General features: G+C 56.7%; 1 protein-coding gene across 1 annotated transcript; it reads left to right on the forward strand.

The window, feature by feature from the left end:
• Nucleotides 1–369: 369 nt before the first annotated feature.
• LOC119106964 (tubulin polymerization-promoting protein homolog) lies at nt 370–10,439 on the forward strand. The gene is made up of 4 exons (XM_037230309.1): nt 370–543; nt 8,340–8,633; nt 9,237–9,369; nt 10,217–10,439. The coding sequence occupies exons 2-4, from the start codon at nt 8,341–8,343 to the stop codon at nt 10,397–10,399; spliced, it is 609 nt and encodes a 202-aa protein (XP_037086204.1). The 5' UTR covers nt 370–543; nt 8,340; the 3' UTR covers nt 10,400–10,439.
• The last annotated feature ends 3,081 nt before the right edge of the window (nt 10,440–13,520 follow it).

Consider the following 13,520-nt stretch of genomic DNA (forward strand, 5'->3'; position numbering starts at 1 on the left):
GCATGTGCTATTTATTTAAAAGGGGCCGTAGCAAGTAACGCACGTTGTCGCGTCTCTGTACGTTTGCGTGTGCGTGTGTGTGTGTATGTGTGTGCGTGTGTGGATGTGCGTGTGCGTGCGTGCTTGCGTGCGTGCCTGTGTACTTGCTTATACTAACCCCCGCCTCCACCCTTCGTTATCCGGAGTAGGACGGCATCCCACCAGTGCGTGGCCGTCGTCTCCCTGAGGCCAGAGCAGCCCGCGCAGTGTCGGCGGGCGGGTCGCCCGCCGGTCCCGCTGCTGATGGAGCTCGTGGGGCGCGGCAGGCCGGCGCACGCGCGCGCCGCCACCGCCGCCGCCGCCGCCGCCAGTTGTCCCACGGCCGTGCGGCGAGCACGCCCGGTGACGCCCAGCAGCGCAGTCCGCACGCCGACCAGCGTCAGTGCCGGGGGAGGACGGCAGACGGAGCCGGCAGCGGCCGACGAGCGGCGGTGCGGGGCGCGCTGTGAGAGTCGCCAGGCAGGCCGGCAGCCGACACAGCGAGAAACTAGCCACAGAATCCAGGTGAGGCGTGGCATTGGTGCGAGATGCCGATAAGCACAAACAAACTGGCCTACCCGTATCAGCGGCATTGCCAGTCGTGCACGTCCGCGCTCGGTCTGTACCTCAGACCTCCTGAAACACGGAGTGTTCTCTCCCGACTAAGTTGTGCTTCTAAAGTTTTGCTTATGTTGTTCTGTGCACTCAGCTGCCTGTTTGCACTTTATATTGCACCCGATCCGTGCCCAAAAGACTACAGTGCATTGTTTTAGTGGCTGAAACCGTGCTGAACTAGAAAGATACAACGTCAGCGGACGTAGAAACCAGCACTGCAGAAGCCACGCGGAATATACGGCGGTGAACAAATACTATACCCCCATTCGAATACTTAAAGCATTTTCCCCGGTTCTGTGGTGAGGTCAGGCTGCGCCAGCAGTATGCGTTAGAGGGGACGGGAAGGGGGAGTCGGGGGCGGTAGAGCCTATGTGGTCTTCTTGGCATGGATGGGGGGGGGGGGGGCTTCCTGTAAAGGGAAAGTTCTCGTCGTAAATTACTTTGGCTGTGAACGACTAGAAAATAAGGGGTCCTGGGATGGAATGGGAAGAACACATAATGTTTTATGTGATGCATCGTAATACTTGTAGGGGCCATATGAAATACCATCGTACTTTTCTCCTATTCATTGGTTCCGTGGCGCATTTAAACGAAGAAGATCGCCATTGCCCCGTCCGACAACAGCGAAACCAGCCCGGCCTGTTAATCAGATACGCAATCCGCGCTATCATAAAAAAATAAAATCATGGGTACAGCAGCACCACGCACTTGGCATTTTCCACATGCGCTGATGACGCGCCACTGGTCAGCAGCCGCCGGTCTCACTTGAGCCCAGAGCTGGCCCGGCTGCGCGGTGCGCCTCCGGACGCCGGCATGACTACGCACACACTTCAGCACGCGGCGCTCGGCCTCACAAGCCCTGAGTCAACACGGCCGTTTTCGCTGCCAACGCCGGCGAGTCAGACACGGGCGAGTCCAGTCGACGGCCGGGTCACGGTGCTGGACACCTGTGGGCGGGCGCCGCCATCCGGGACGGTACGAAGGACTCTCGGCCGACGGGCCACGGAGCAGGGGCCGCGAAGTCGTCGGTCAATTGGCGAGTCGCGACGACAGAGGCCAATTGGTACATGATGTCACCACCACGGCCTAATTGACTTACGACCCGAGCTCCGCCCACTAAGGTGGCGTTATAGATACACGCCAATGGGGAGCGCTTTTAGCTCCAAATGCGGGCACGAGTAGAATCAGCTGATTCAACGCCATGGAGATATACACTGCGCAGGAAGGGCGCCCTTGAATGTGATTTGAATAAAGGCTATTGGCAAGCAATCTATAGCTAAGTACATTATTTTCGCTCACACTCTCCACATGAGGTTGTAGTCTGTTGGTCGGACATACAAGGCCGTCAACAGCGCACCGGCCGTCGCTATGCCTTGTTATCTCAGCACCGATGACTAAACAAACACGCTTACTTCGCCTCTTAGCCGAGTGGTAGACTTTGGTCGTGACGTTATAGGTAAGGAATGGGCGTACTTTGAAGTAAAGGATGGGCTTCCATTGACTTATGAAAAACGCCACTCAGGCGGGTTCCTTTCTTACGTTGAGACCGGCCACCTTTTAGTTTATAATTTAACCGAAGTCGAATATCGCGATGAGTTCTCTTTTCGTAGCACACCATGTAAGTGCATTCTAATTTGCTTTAACGTACGGCCGAATTTCCACTATCTTCAGGAAAAAAACGAAAAGATCGGTGGCACAGAAATGCCACTTCTGCCCGCGTCTCGCTCATATCATTCCATTGCCGGATTTGCAAGGTCTGGTCGCAGAGCACACGCTGAGCCGTCGCATGACCACAGTCACACAATGAACGGCCATACGCTTGAGACAACGGACGCGCCGACCCGTCCGCCGGAACGCAGGCGGACGTTGGGTCGTCACGTGGCGAACCACCGCCTGACTGCAGGCCGGTTCACCCTGAACCGTCACGTGAAAAGCGTCACACTTTGAACCGTCACATGAAGATAACCACTCGCTGAACCACAGCTTGGCGGCGATCACATGTTGCGCCATCATATGCCGCCAGGCACACGCCACACCGTCGCACGACGCCAGGCATACGCTGTCGTGTGAGGAGCCGGCGTGTCACGGTTCAGTTAAAGTGGCATGAGGACAGTCGCGCGCTGAGCCGTGACGTGACAACAGGTACAGACTGAATCGTCACATCACGACAGGCACACACTGAGCCGACACGTGACTGCAAGTTGGCTGACTCAACGCAGGAGAGGAGCGGTGAGCAGCCCGGGACAGATCCGCCTTGGCGGGGCCCGGGGGCACACCTCGGCGCACCCAGTGAAGTCATCGGTCGCTGCACTCACCGTGCAGTGGTGAACAACTCGGACGTAAAACATTACAATGCGCCTTGTGGCCGGAGGGAGCGGTGGAATGAAGCGCTGAGACTGGGAGCGCTGCGTTGCGTCAAGGCATGGCCGTTGGATGGGCGGCTCAACGCCCCCGCGGGGTCCTCGCGCCCTGCCGCAGAGGGGGGAGGGGGTGCATCAGAGAGGCCGGATTAGCCGGATCGGGCCGGGCGGCGCGTCGCCGTGAACTTGGCACTCTGGTGTGTTTTGATTGGCCGCCCGCGGCGCCGTCCGGACTCTGTCCGCGCTGCTGCCATGGCCTCAGGCGCTTCTGCGCTCCCACACCTGCCCTGCTGACAGACGGGCTCGGAAATCCGCCCGACGCCGACCCTGCAGTCGGTTATACCAACACAGCAGCGTGCAAGTTCGTGGCTCAGGATAACTTTGGCACCAAACAGTGCTGTTTCCGACACAACTGCCAGCCTGACTGAGCCCCAGTGTGTTTGCTTGCGATGTCCAGGGTGGGATACACAAAATACATGGAGATTCCTGCAACTTAATTGGGACCAAATCTAGCATGACAGCATAGATCGGGAACTTTGTCATCGGAACAAATAAAGATATATGGGTGATGGCGACCTGGAGCAGGAACATAGGCATGGGGAGGGCCGTGAGGGTATGTGCCTCGTCTTCCGGGGCCAAGAATTTCGCATGACACAGTGGGCAATTTCGCGGTGCGCACGGACTCAGGAAGGTACCGAATCCGTACAACACCGACGCGTGCCACAAGGCAGCGCGGACTTCTCAGTGTTACTCATTATCCTCGCGTGGTGGTGTTTCGGTCACGGGTCCCTTGGTGAAACCTCAGCAGTCACCCATGCACAATGCCAGGTCGGGGGGGGGGGGGGGGCGTAACCCTCATCTGTCAACGTTGCCAAATCTTCCATCCTCCCTCTGGCGCCGCTGAGCCAGCCCACAAGGCCTAGTGGCGCTACGCTCGATGGATTCGGGCCGAAACTCATAACCATCGTGCTGCATTTCAGCGGAAGTGAGCTGAGCGAGGGGGGGGGGGGGGCGGGCATTGCGCAGTCGCCAGCCCAGCTGGCGCGCGCGTGCGATGATGGGCTAGCATCGACGCTGCGCGTCCTGCCCCGCCCCGCTCTGCCCCGCCCTGTCACGCCCCGCCCGCCAGGACCCATCAACTTCACCGCTGGCTGATTATGAACTGCACGCGTAGTACACCGGACTGGACCGGGCAGGATGTTGGCATAGCTGATAGCTCGGCCAGACAGTGACTGAGAGCTGGCTGGCAACGCGAGGCCACCAACTACAAATGCATGTGTGCATACGCACGCACGCACGCACGCACGCAGTGAAAGGGAAATACAAGTATATATATATATATATATATATATATATATATATATATATATATATATATATAGATATATATATATATATATATCTCTCTCTCTCTCTCTCTCTCTCTCTCTCTCTCTCTCTCTCTCTCTCTCTCTCTCTCTCTCTCTCTCTCTCTCTCTCTCTCTCTCTCTCTCTCTCTCTCTCTCTCTCTCTCTCTCTCTCTCTCTCTCTCTCTCTCTCTCTCTCTCTCTCTCTCTCTCTATATATATATCTATCTATCTATCTATCTATATCTATATCTATATGTAGTATTGTATTATACATATAAACATAAAAATGTTTTATAGCACATAAAAGTACATGCATATGTTTTTTGTGTATCTATGCATATCTTTGTCTACGCATCGCAAGGTTTTTGTGGTCGTTGGCTGTTTACGTGTGGAGAGCTGTTTGTTGGCAGATGCTATCGGATTTTGATTATACAGCCAGTTGTTTGTCTTGTCTTGGTTTAATATCGAAGTACCCTGTCATGTGTCGTATTTCGTTTTCCAATGTAAAAAAAGATGAAAAGATATTGTTCGCTAAGATCCGTTTGGTTCATGCGGATTTTGTCGGAAATCCTGTCCAATTATGATAATGATGAAATGCTTGTCTAAGGAATCATTTTGCAACGCTAATCTTATAGCGCCGAGAACATTCGGCGCCAGCATTTAAGCGTCGTGTGTCGTTAGTCCGCTTTCGGAATATAGTTGTCCTGAGTCGCTGTCCTAGTCCATCAACAGTCACGCCACGCCACAATACTGCATTTTCAATATTTAACTCTGGCTAGTTTTAAGCCAGCACCTGTTTTTGGGACTAAACATGACATTCTATGTTACATAGAATGTCATGTAAACATATGGGGACAGTATTGGAGAGTTCAAAACCCATCGAAGGCTGCATCGGACAGTACATCGGAGCCTACATCATTAGGCTCCGATATTCAGTGACATTAAAATATCTAGGAAAGGAAGCGAGCCATGCGCTTCCATCTCTTCTGTGAATTATTCCCTGATCACGCGCTTAAATGTTCGAGGAGCTCTGCAGCATGGTACTCTTTCAAAACTACACGCGTGTCGTCCATGTACTCCTCCATACCTTGATCTCACGAGGAACTGTTCACTGAATCTCACTTCAGTTCCCCATAAACGGATTGGCTATAACCATGCTGACAGGGCATTCCATCGCTGTTACCTGGTACTAGTTTTAATCACCGTTGGCTTGGAAGTGCGTGGTATCAAAACGCAGGCGTGAGAGTCCAATAATATCCTCGACCTCCACGTTGGTTCAACACCTTATGATTCCAACTTTGTTCCTCCATGAGTCGTTCTACCATTCTACAAGCCTTGTCAGGAGGAACGATGCGAAAAGTGACTACATCAAGTAATACCATTACTGCATCTGTCGCTGCCTTAAATATGTGAATGAAGTCGGTAAGTTCCTTACAAGACTTGATATGATGCTCTGTATTTCCCGCGATACGCTCTAAGAGAAACGCTAACTGTCTGGACGCGGCATAAGTGGCATTTTGCAATTAAAAGAGGCGATTCCCCTACGTAGTCAGTCCATTTAACGTGGCGCAAGCGGTTGCTTTGATCTTGTTAGCGCTCAGGGGTCACGGCGCAGCCGAGATTTGTACCCGGGCCCCACGAGTTAGTCTAGCGTTGTAATCATTCGGCCATTACGGCACTCTATCATGAGAGACGGACTCCATCGAGGACATTATTGGCCATAAATACAGTCGTCCTTGAGCCACGTACTGGTCCATCAAGTCATGCCAAGAAACGATATCACGTTTTCAACACTTTACTCATTTATTTTGTTTTCAACACGCGACGGTTTTTAACAGACGTGTTAAAAACTGTGCACTGCATGGGACACCCCGTAGTTAACACGTCAAAACGGGCGTTGTCTTCAGTTGGCCTTGATGCTAATGTATATGGACCATACACAAAAATTACCCACATGCCCAAGAATTGCCGGGGTCCGGAACCCATTGACTCAATTGGTGGTAACGCTCTCATCTCGAACTACGAACACGCAGTTACCAGAGACCTTTGCGATCGCCTAAACGCGCAGGATCAGCATGGAATTCCAGCGCTCCACTGAGGGAGCCAGATGTGTTAAAGACCACCCGAAATGTCCGCGAGAGTGACCACACTCCGTCAGACGGGTCACCCACGCTCTGCGCCAATACGAGGGGAAGTCGTGTGCCGACGTTACGAGGCGAATCCATCACAGGCCTATTACATCTTCCACCGTCTCATGCGCTTTTAACGTGACCAGTTTGCGGATGACGTTTCAGTTGCCCCTCCACCCCCCCCCCCCCCCCCTCCACACACACACCGATGTTCAAGCACGGAGTGAAAGGCTGGGCTTAGAAGGCCGTTGTTCAGAGGTCCCAGCGCTGATTGCAGTATCTTATCTTGCCTTCGGACATTCGAAGCTCGTTCAGTACACATGCGAACAAAAAAGCGAGCAACGGTGATACGACGGTTTATCAGGTCACGATATTATCAAGACACGTTCGCAAAGGACCGCCAGCCGAAAGTCGGTTAAGAACATGGGGCGCCGTAGACGGCATGCCTGCTATTCAGGGGCTCGCATGGCACGCGTCGATTGATAGTGGTGAAGGCCAGTGAATGCATGATATTTTTTTTAAAGGAGTATCCTAAACGTGTGTCCTAAAGAGGCGCTCAGCCAGAGGAAAGGTCAGCTAGCCAGGCTTATCAGACCAAACAATGAGGTTAAGGGATGTCAGACAACGGAGACCTCAGTACGTGACATCCCATGGTGTCAGCAGCGGGAATATTCCTCATACAGGTACATCTTCCCCCCCCCCCCCCTCCTGGGTGAACCCGGCTGCGCCCGGCTCAGCTCGCTGCGTGGGACCCTGGCTGCGCCCGGCCCGCCCGCTGCGCCGCTGCTGGCCCGTTCGGCAGCGGAGCCGGGTGGGAACGCCGCCGGTCAGCGCGCTCGTTCCGTTTCGTTCCGCGGCGCCGCGCGGCCCGCCGGCATCGCTCCGCGCACCGTTCTACGGTAATGAGCGGCGTAAGCCGGCCGCCGGCGCCGCCAACACCCCGGCGCTGCTCTCCACGGCTGTCGCGCGCTAACACGGCGCGTGCGCCAGCTGGCGCGGCCGGTAGGGGGTGGCGGCGTGCTGTTGCACGGGCTGCGCCAGTGCCGGGCCGACCCCCTAATGATGCGGCGCACACTGCTGCCATACCAGCGGCCACACCAGCGGCCACATTAGCGGCCACACTAGCCGCCACACCAGCCGCCACATTAGCGGCCACACCAGCGGCCGCATCAGCCGCCACACCAGCGGCCGCATCAGCCGCCACATCGGCGGCCGCATCAGCCGCCACGTCAGCGGCCACACCAGCCGCCACATCAGCCGCCACACTAGCCGCCACATCAGCCGCCACATCAGTGGCCCCATCAGATGGCGTGACTTAAGGCGCACGCTGAGCAGCTGCTCAGCCTTGGTGCCACCAGATAGGGGCGGATGTCCGTGCACACGGCAGGCGATGTGCTGACTGCTGTGTATGACGGCTGAGCAGCTGCTGGTGGTGTGTACGACGACAGGGATGGGATAGCTCCACGCTGGGCAACGGTTGTTTCCACGGGCAGACTTGACGACGTGCTGTACTCTGGCAGATCGACAGACTTGACGTGCTGCAGCCCGGCAGATCGTGGTCGTGATTGAGTTTGTGCGCGGTGTTCCGTGCCAGAATGTCGTTCACGTCTGCTCCTGCCCGTGTGTTTTGTGCGGACGTAAAGTTGTCGGATCCGACCGTGTGTCGTGTTTTACCAGGGTGTTAGGGAGTTCTTTTGCTGACATGGTGTTGTATTCCGGCAAAATGTCAGAGTTCAGTTCCTATCAGTGTAAGGCGGCAGGGTTCTCTGAACCGGGCAGGACGCCGTCCACGCAGCTGCCCCTGGTGTGGTCGGTCCCAGGAGCCGGCCGACTGCTGCTGACCATCCGCCGTGTGTCGGCGCCGGCAGGATGTCGGAGAGCGAGGACGCCTCGGCGCCGGCCACGCCCGCGCGCCAGGACAGCACGCCGGCCGCCTCGGACGCCACGCCCAGCACGCCGGGCGGGTCTGAGAACGGCGAGCCACGCCGGGGCCCGGCCGGCCTCCAGCAGCAGTTCCGCGCCTTCGCCAAATACGGCGACAGCAAGTCGGACGGGACGCAGATCACACTCTCGCAGGCCGACAAGTGGATGAAGCAGGCCAAGGTCATCGACGGCAAGACCGTCACCACCACCGACACCGGCATCGCCTTCAAGAAGTTCAAGTCAGTGTTCCGCTGGCGGCCGCGTGTTGTGCTTTAGTCGTTTCTGCTTCACTTAAGCGCGATTGGTGTTTGAGATGGTTGAGAGGTCTGTGAAGCACTGTTGTCCCGTGGGGGTCGGGCAAGCGCGCGACCGGTTAGGGTCACACGAGCAGTAAAACGTCGGCTGACGCAGACGCGGTGTAAACTAAACATGACCGCTAATTTGTGTGTGTCAATAAGTCAAAACGCCTCTTTTCCGGCCGCTAAAGCTATTCCTGACGTGTTTTTAGCCTAGAAGTGTATTCTCGCATCCGCGATAAGGAGAAAGCTTCGCTTTGATTTATTAATGTAGAAAACAGCCCACGGAGCTTTGAATTACCGCCTGCCGCTGGGATGAAAGCGGTTAATGTCTGATGCTCCGCGCCTCAATCAAACACATCCATCCAAATGATGCATCTTGGGCGCTGACGTTTAGATGAATGGCTCTAAAGCAGTCGTCATCAGATTCACGCGTGGTCTATTATGCTCCCCGGTAGGCTATGGTTTTTCAAGATTATCTGGTGCTAATTTCGTCACGTAGTCTGTAATCTTGCTTTTTGTGATGCAGACATCGCTTATTTACAGGCAGCAAAAGATACATTTCAAGGAGTTTCAGAAATTCCTTGACGATCTGGCGGCCAGCAAGAAGGTGGCGCCAGACAAGATGAAGGGGAAACTCACAGCATGCGGCGCACCGGGTCACAAGAGCAACGCCAGCGTAAGTGGTGGCGGATTCTGCTGCGTCAGCCAACAAATGACATGTCGCACTGGCGGTGAAATTTGTGTCCCATCAGTCCAAGTTCTTCAATGTGAATTGTGACATCGCCGTTTAAACCCACGAACTTTGTTGGGTTGGGCCGTACTGAGTTAGTGCTGTCGCGGTTAACATCTGTGATCTCCCGGCAGCATGCGCTATTCGGCATCTTGCAGCATTTTATGGGGTTTATGTTAGGCGCCTCCGGGTCTCAACTTCGAGGAAGTTTGGATAAAATCAAGCTGGACATACTGCAGTGCGTTGATGCTCGTCTCGATGTGTTTTGTTCGCTGTGCTCACAATTATTAGTTTGGGTCGTCTAAAGAAGGGATGTGCATGTCCGAACTCCTTAATCAGCAGTGATTTGTGCAGTCAGCCATGTGAGCGCTACACGTTATGCAAGATGGAAATAATTTATTTCTGACACGATAAACAATGTGGGGTTCCGTTTAATTTTTAATGAAACGTCCATACCACCTATCAGGCGCTCCACAGTTCAGTTTTGACCCACAGTTCGGATCTCGCGGCATTTCCCACTTCGAATCAAACGTAAACAAAATGATATTTGTAAGCACCGTTGCCGAATTAAACTCGCCTATGTCGCAATTAACGTAAAGAAGCATTGACACCAGCTCCGTGGGAGGCGTACTACGGCGCTAGCCCCGCTCGGCTCGAGCTGGGACCCACACTCATACCGAAGCGCCCTCTCATCGAGTGGGACGGCTCCCAGCCCGGCTGGTCCATCGCTGCGCATCGATCCCCTGATATCCCCAGCACACACCCTGACCGCTCTTCCCTTCTGATCCCGCAGCCGGGCACCAAAAGCAACGTCTACGACCGACTCTGCGACGTCAGCAAATACGGCGCATCCCACCGGCAGCGGTTCGACGAGCACGGCAAAGGCCGCGGCGCCGTCGGCCGCCGCGACGACCACGCCAATTCGGGATACGTCACCGGCTACAAGCACCAGGACACGTACCCGCAGAAGCGCTGAGCAGCTGCGGCCGGCCGCCCGGGCGCCGGCGCGGCAGCGGGCCGTGACGCCGCCCGACCGAGGGCGGCGGCGCCGGTGCGCCTCTCGGTGCGGGCGTGGCAGCGCCGCCTGCGTGGCCGTCGCGCCGGTCTGCACATAAGCTGGCGCTGCGCCGCGCGCACAGGCGACGGCCGCCCGGCCGCCGTGTCGACGCCGCAGCGGGACGTCTCGAGGCCGGGCGTCACCACCACCGGCGGTGTGTGCGGATGGCACCAGCCACGTGCCGCCGCCGCCAGCGCGCTTATCACGCGTCGGATTTCAGCGAGCGGCAGCGTACCAGGACTGTCTGTTTACTTTTACTTGTTCACGTGGATGGCAACGGCTTGAGTGGCTTTGGTTCTGACTCACTGCCGCCGTTTGTGACTTCAGATGCGTGAGAGGCTCTCACCAGAGTGGGAGCTGCTTTTGACGGTCACGCCCCCATGCGTTTCGACACCTGACCGGGGCCATGCATTTACAGTCGTGCCATAGAGAGCCATCCGCCGAGGCTCGCTGGCACGAGCCGCAGCTGTAACGCAACACCCACTGCACAGGCACGCGCCACTGGCTGCTGACCTGCGGCCGCCTGCTCAGGTCAGCGGTGGCGGGGACGCGCGGCCACTGCGTCCAGCCAGGTTTCACGAGCCGCGCTGGGAGCAGACAGCGTCCCAGACCGCGGCGCCAGCGGCCGGAGATGGCCGAGCACACGGCATCGCCGCCGGCGAGGGTCAGAGGTCGGGCCGCGTTCGGAGCACAGCCCGGCCAGAGATGGCTGAGCACGCGGCATCGCCGCCGGCGAGGGTCAGAGGTCGGGCCGCGTTCGGAGCACATCCCGGCCAGAGATGGCTGAGCACGCGGCATCGCCGCCGGCGAGGGTCAGGGGTCGGGCCGCGTTCGGAGCACAGCCCGGCCAGAGATGGCTGAGCACGCGGCATCGCCGCCGGCGAGGGTCAGAGGGTCGGGCCGCGTTCGGAGCACATCCCGGCCAGAGATGGCCTGAGCACGCGGCATCGCCGCCGGGAGGGTCAGAGGTCGGGCCGCGTTCGGAGCACATCCCGGCCAGAGATGGCTGAGCACGCGGCATCGCCGCCGGCGAGGGTCAGGGGTCGGGCCGCGCTCGGAGCACAGCCCAGGATCCGACGCTCGTGGCCAACTCCGCAACCAGCAACGCGCTCTTAAAACAGCGGTCTCGCTGACCAGGTCTCGCGCCGTGAGCTCAGCACCCGGTGTGTTCTGCTGGAGGCGATCGGCGCCGTGTCCAAGGGGAATGTGCCGTCCGAGGTACAAACAGCGGCGAGCGGTCGGGCTCGGGTGCCTCCAGCGCCCGCCCGGATCGTCCCAGGGGGCCGGGGCGCCAGTGCGGTGTTCGTGGCGGGACACCTGCTCTGCCACTGCGTCAGCTGCCATCGCCATTACCACGAGCCGCCACGCCAGGCAGATGCAACTTGTCGTCCGCACAAGCAAGTCTTTGTTGCCTGTATCCGTGCGCGGGCTGATGAACGAGCTCGTGCGTGCATGTATGTCCTGTTCCCGATTTTCCACAAAATAGTGTGAAAACGTGAGCCACAAATCCATCTGCCAAACTGCAAGTGCATAACTGCAAACACAACTGTTGGGAAATGTTTGACGGTCTGGTAAATAACGCATGCTTTAAGTCTTGATGGAGTCCATTAACTCTCATGTAAATAAGCACTGATTCCCAAATATTTCACTTCTGGTTTGGCTGTCACAAGTTTCCTTCTCTGCATGCTAAGCCGCCAAGGGAGGCGGTTAGCAATAGCACAGGCCTATTCCAACAAATTTTCACCAAGTGTGTGGTCACCCGTCTAATGGATCGGGTGGTTCGACGTGGTTTGTGGTTGGCTGTCTGCCTTATGGTTTTGACCAAGTGTTCACCTTATTTCCCGTTTTCTCGGAATGACATTTGCCAGCAACCGTCGTTTGAACAACGTCATGCAAAGCGGAAAAAGCTGCTTCCATCCGTTACGTTTGAAAACTTTGCCGGCCTGCCGCTTACGCGTCGTCAGCCACGTGAAGCCTTGTTTGCGATGATTGTGTGATACAATATATGCAGTCCATTTCTACGAATCCGTGTCTGCACGGTGCCCTGGCGCACAGGTCCGTTGCTCTCCAGCCGCCTCCGCTTCCCAATCGATAACACCCCCCCCCCCTTTCCCCGCCCAGCCGGACTCGTCTCGGCGCTCGCAGCTCTCGGGCGTTAGCAGGCGCGCAGTATTGATTTCCAGACGATGACCGCGTGACGGTGGCGACGCGTGGCGGCCGTCCATGGAACCAGATCGGTTCACGGACTGCAGTAGTTGCGGTGGGCTCGTAAACCAGGCGTAGTGCTCCCCGTCCACTCTCCATATTGCAAATTCTAAGTTTATGACGTTCCCAGAAACAGCACCTCATATCGTCCATGATGTGCCTGCAGTCAGCTTCGGACCGGGTCAATGCAACAATTTCAAGGGGCCCTGGATCTACAGGACACATCGGTGGTTCCATTGGCCGCCACCTTCGGTGACCGTCACCAAAATACGCCAGTCGGGCTGGCCGGCGTGCGCCCCCAGCCGACTCGCCCGCTTCGACCGGCCTAATTACGGCCGATGAATAAATAACGCACAGCCGCGTAACGCGCTGACCCAGAAGGCGGCGGTGCTCGGCTGGGCGCCACCGTTCGTGTCCACCGGCCGTGCCGCGGTCCGCGCGCGTCGCACGTCGCACCCCCCTCGCGGAACACCTCGAGGTCTGTGAGAGGGTACGCAGGGATTTTCCTTGGAAGCAATCCTGACGACCGGGGGAGAGGGGCGGGGGCGGTTAGGAATGGGAGGACGTCTTCTCTTGATCTGAATGGCATATCAATATGAAAGATAATTCGGGGACTTCCTAAAATTAGTCGTCCGTTTGAATATTGTTTCCCCTGGGGAGTACACATTCCACGAGCGAGCTGACATTTTGGGCCATTGGGAAGGCATATGCCTTCGCGCCTGCTGCGGCATCTCTTCCCGAATAATCTTTACTTATATCACAGCGTAGCAGAAATTAAGCTTTCAGTAAACTGCAGGCATAAATAGGTCCACCGGGTATTGATTTACCCGTCCTT

Source organism: Pollicipes pollicipes, unplaced genomic scaffold, assembly GCF_011947565.3.
Source record: "Pollicipes pollicipes isolate AB1234 unplaced genomic scaffold, Ppol_2.1 Scaffold_648;HRSCAF=739_pilon_pilon_pilon, whole genome shotgun sequence".
NCBI classification, from domain to species: Eukaryota; Metazoa; Arthropoda; class Thecostraca; order Pollicipedomorpha; family Pollicipedidae; genus Pollicipes; species Pollicipes pollicipes.

Bases quoted from the DNA above. Each gene is read 5' to 3' on its own strand.
- LOC119106964 (XM_037230309.1), top strand. From the start codon at position 8,341: ATGTCGGAGAGCGAGGACGCCTCGGCGCCGGCCACGCCCGCGCGCCAG. The intron at 8,634-9,236 runs GTCAGTGTTCCG...GCTTATTTACAG, and splicing joins ATCGCCTTCAAGAAGTTCAA to GCAGCAAAAGATACATTTCA. The intron at 9,370-10,216 runs GTAAGTGGTGGC...CTGATCCCGCAG, and splicing joins GTCACAAGAGCAACGCCAGC to CCGGGCACCAAAAGCAACGT.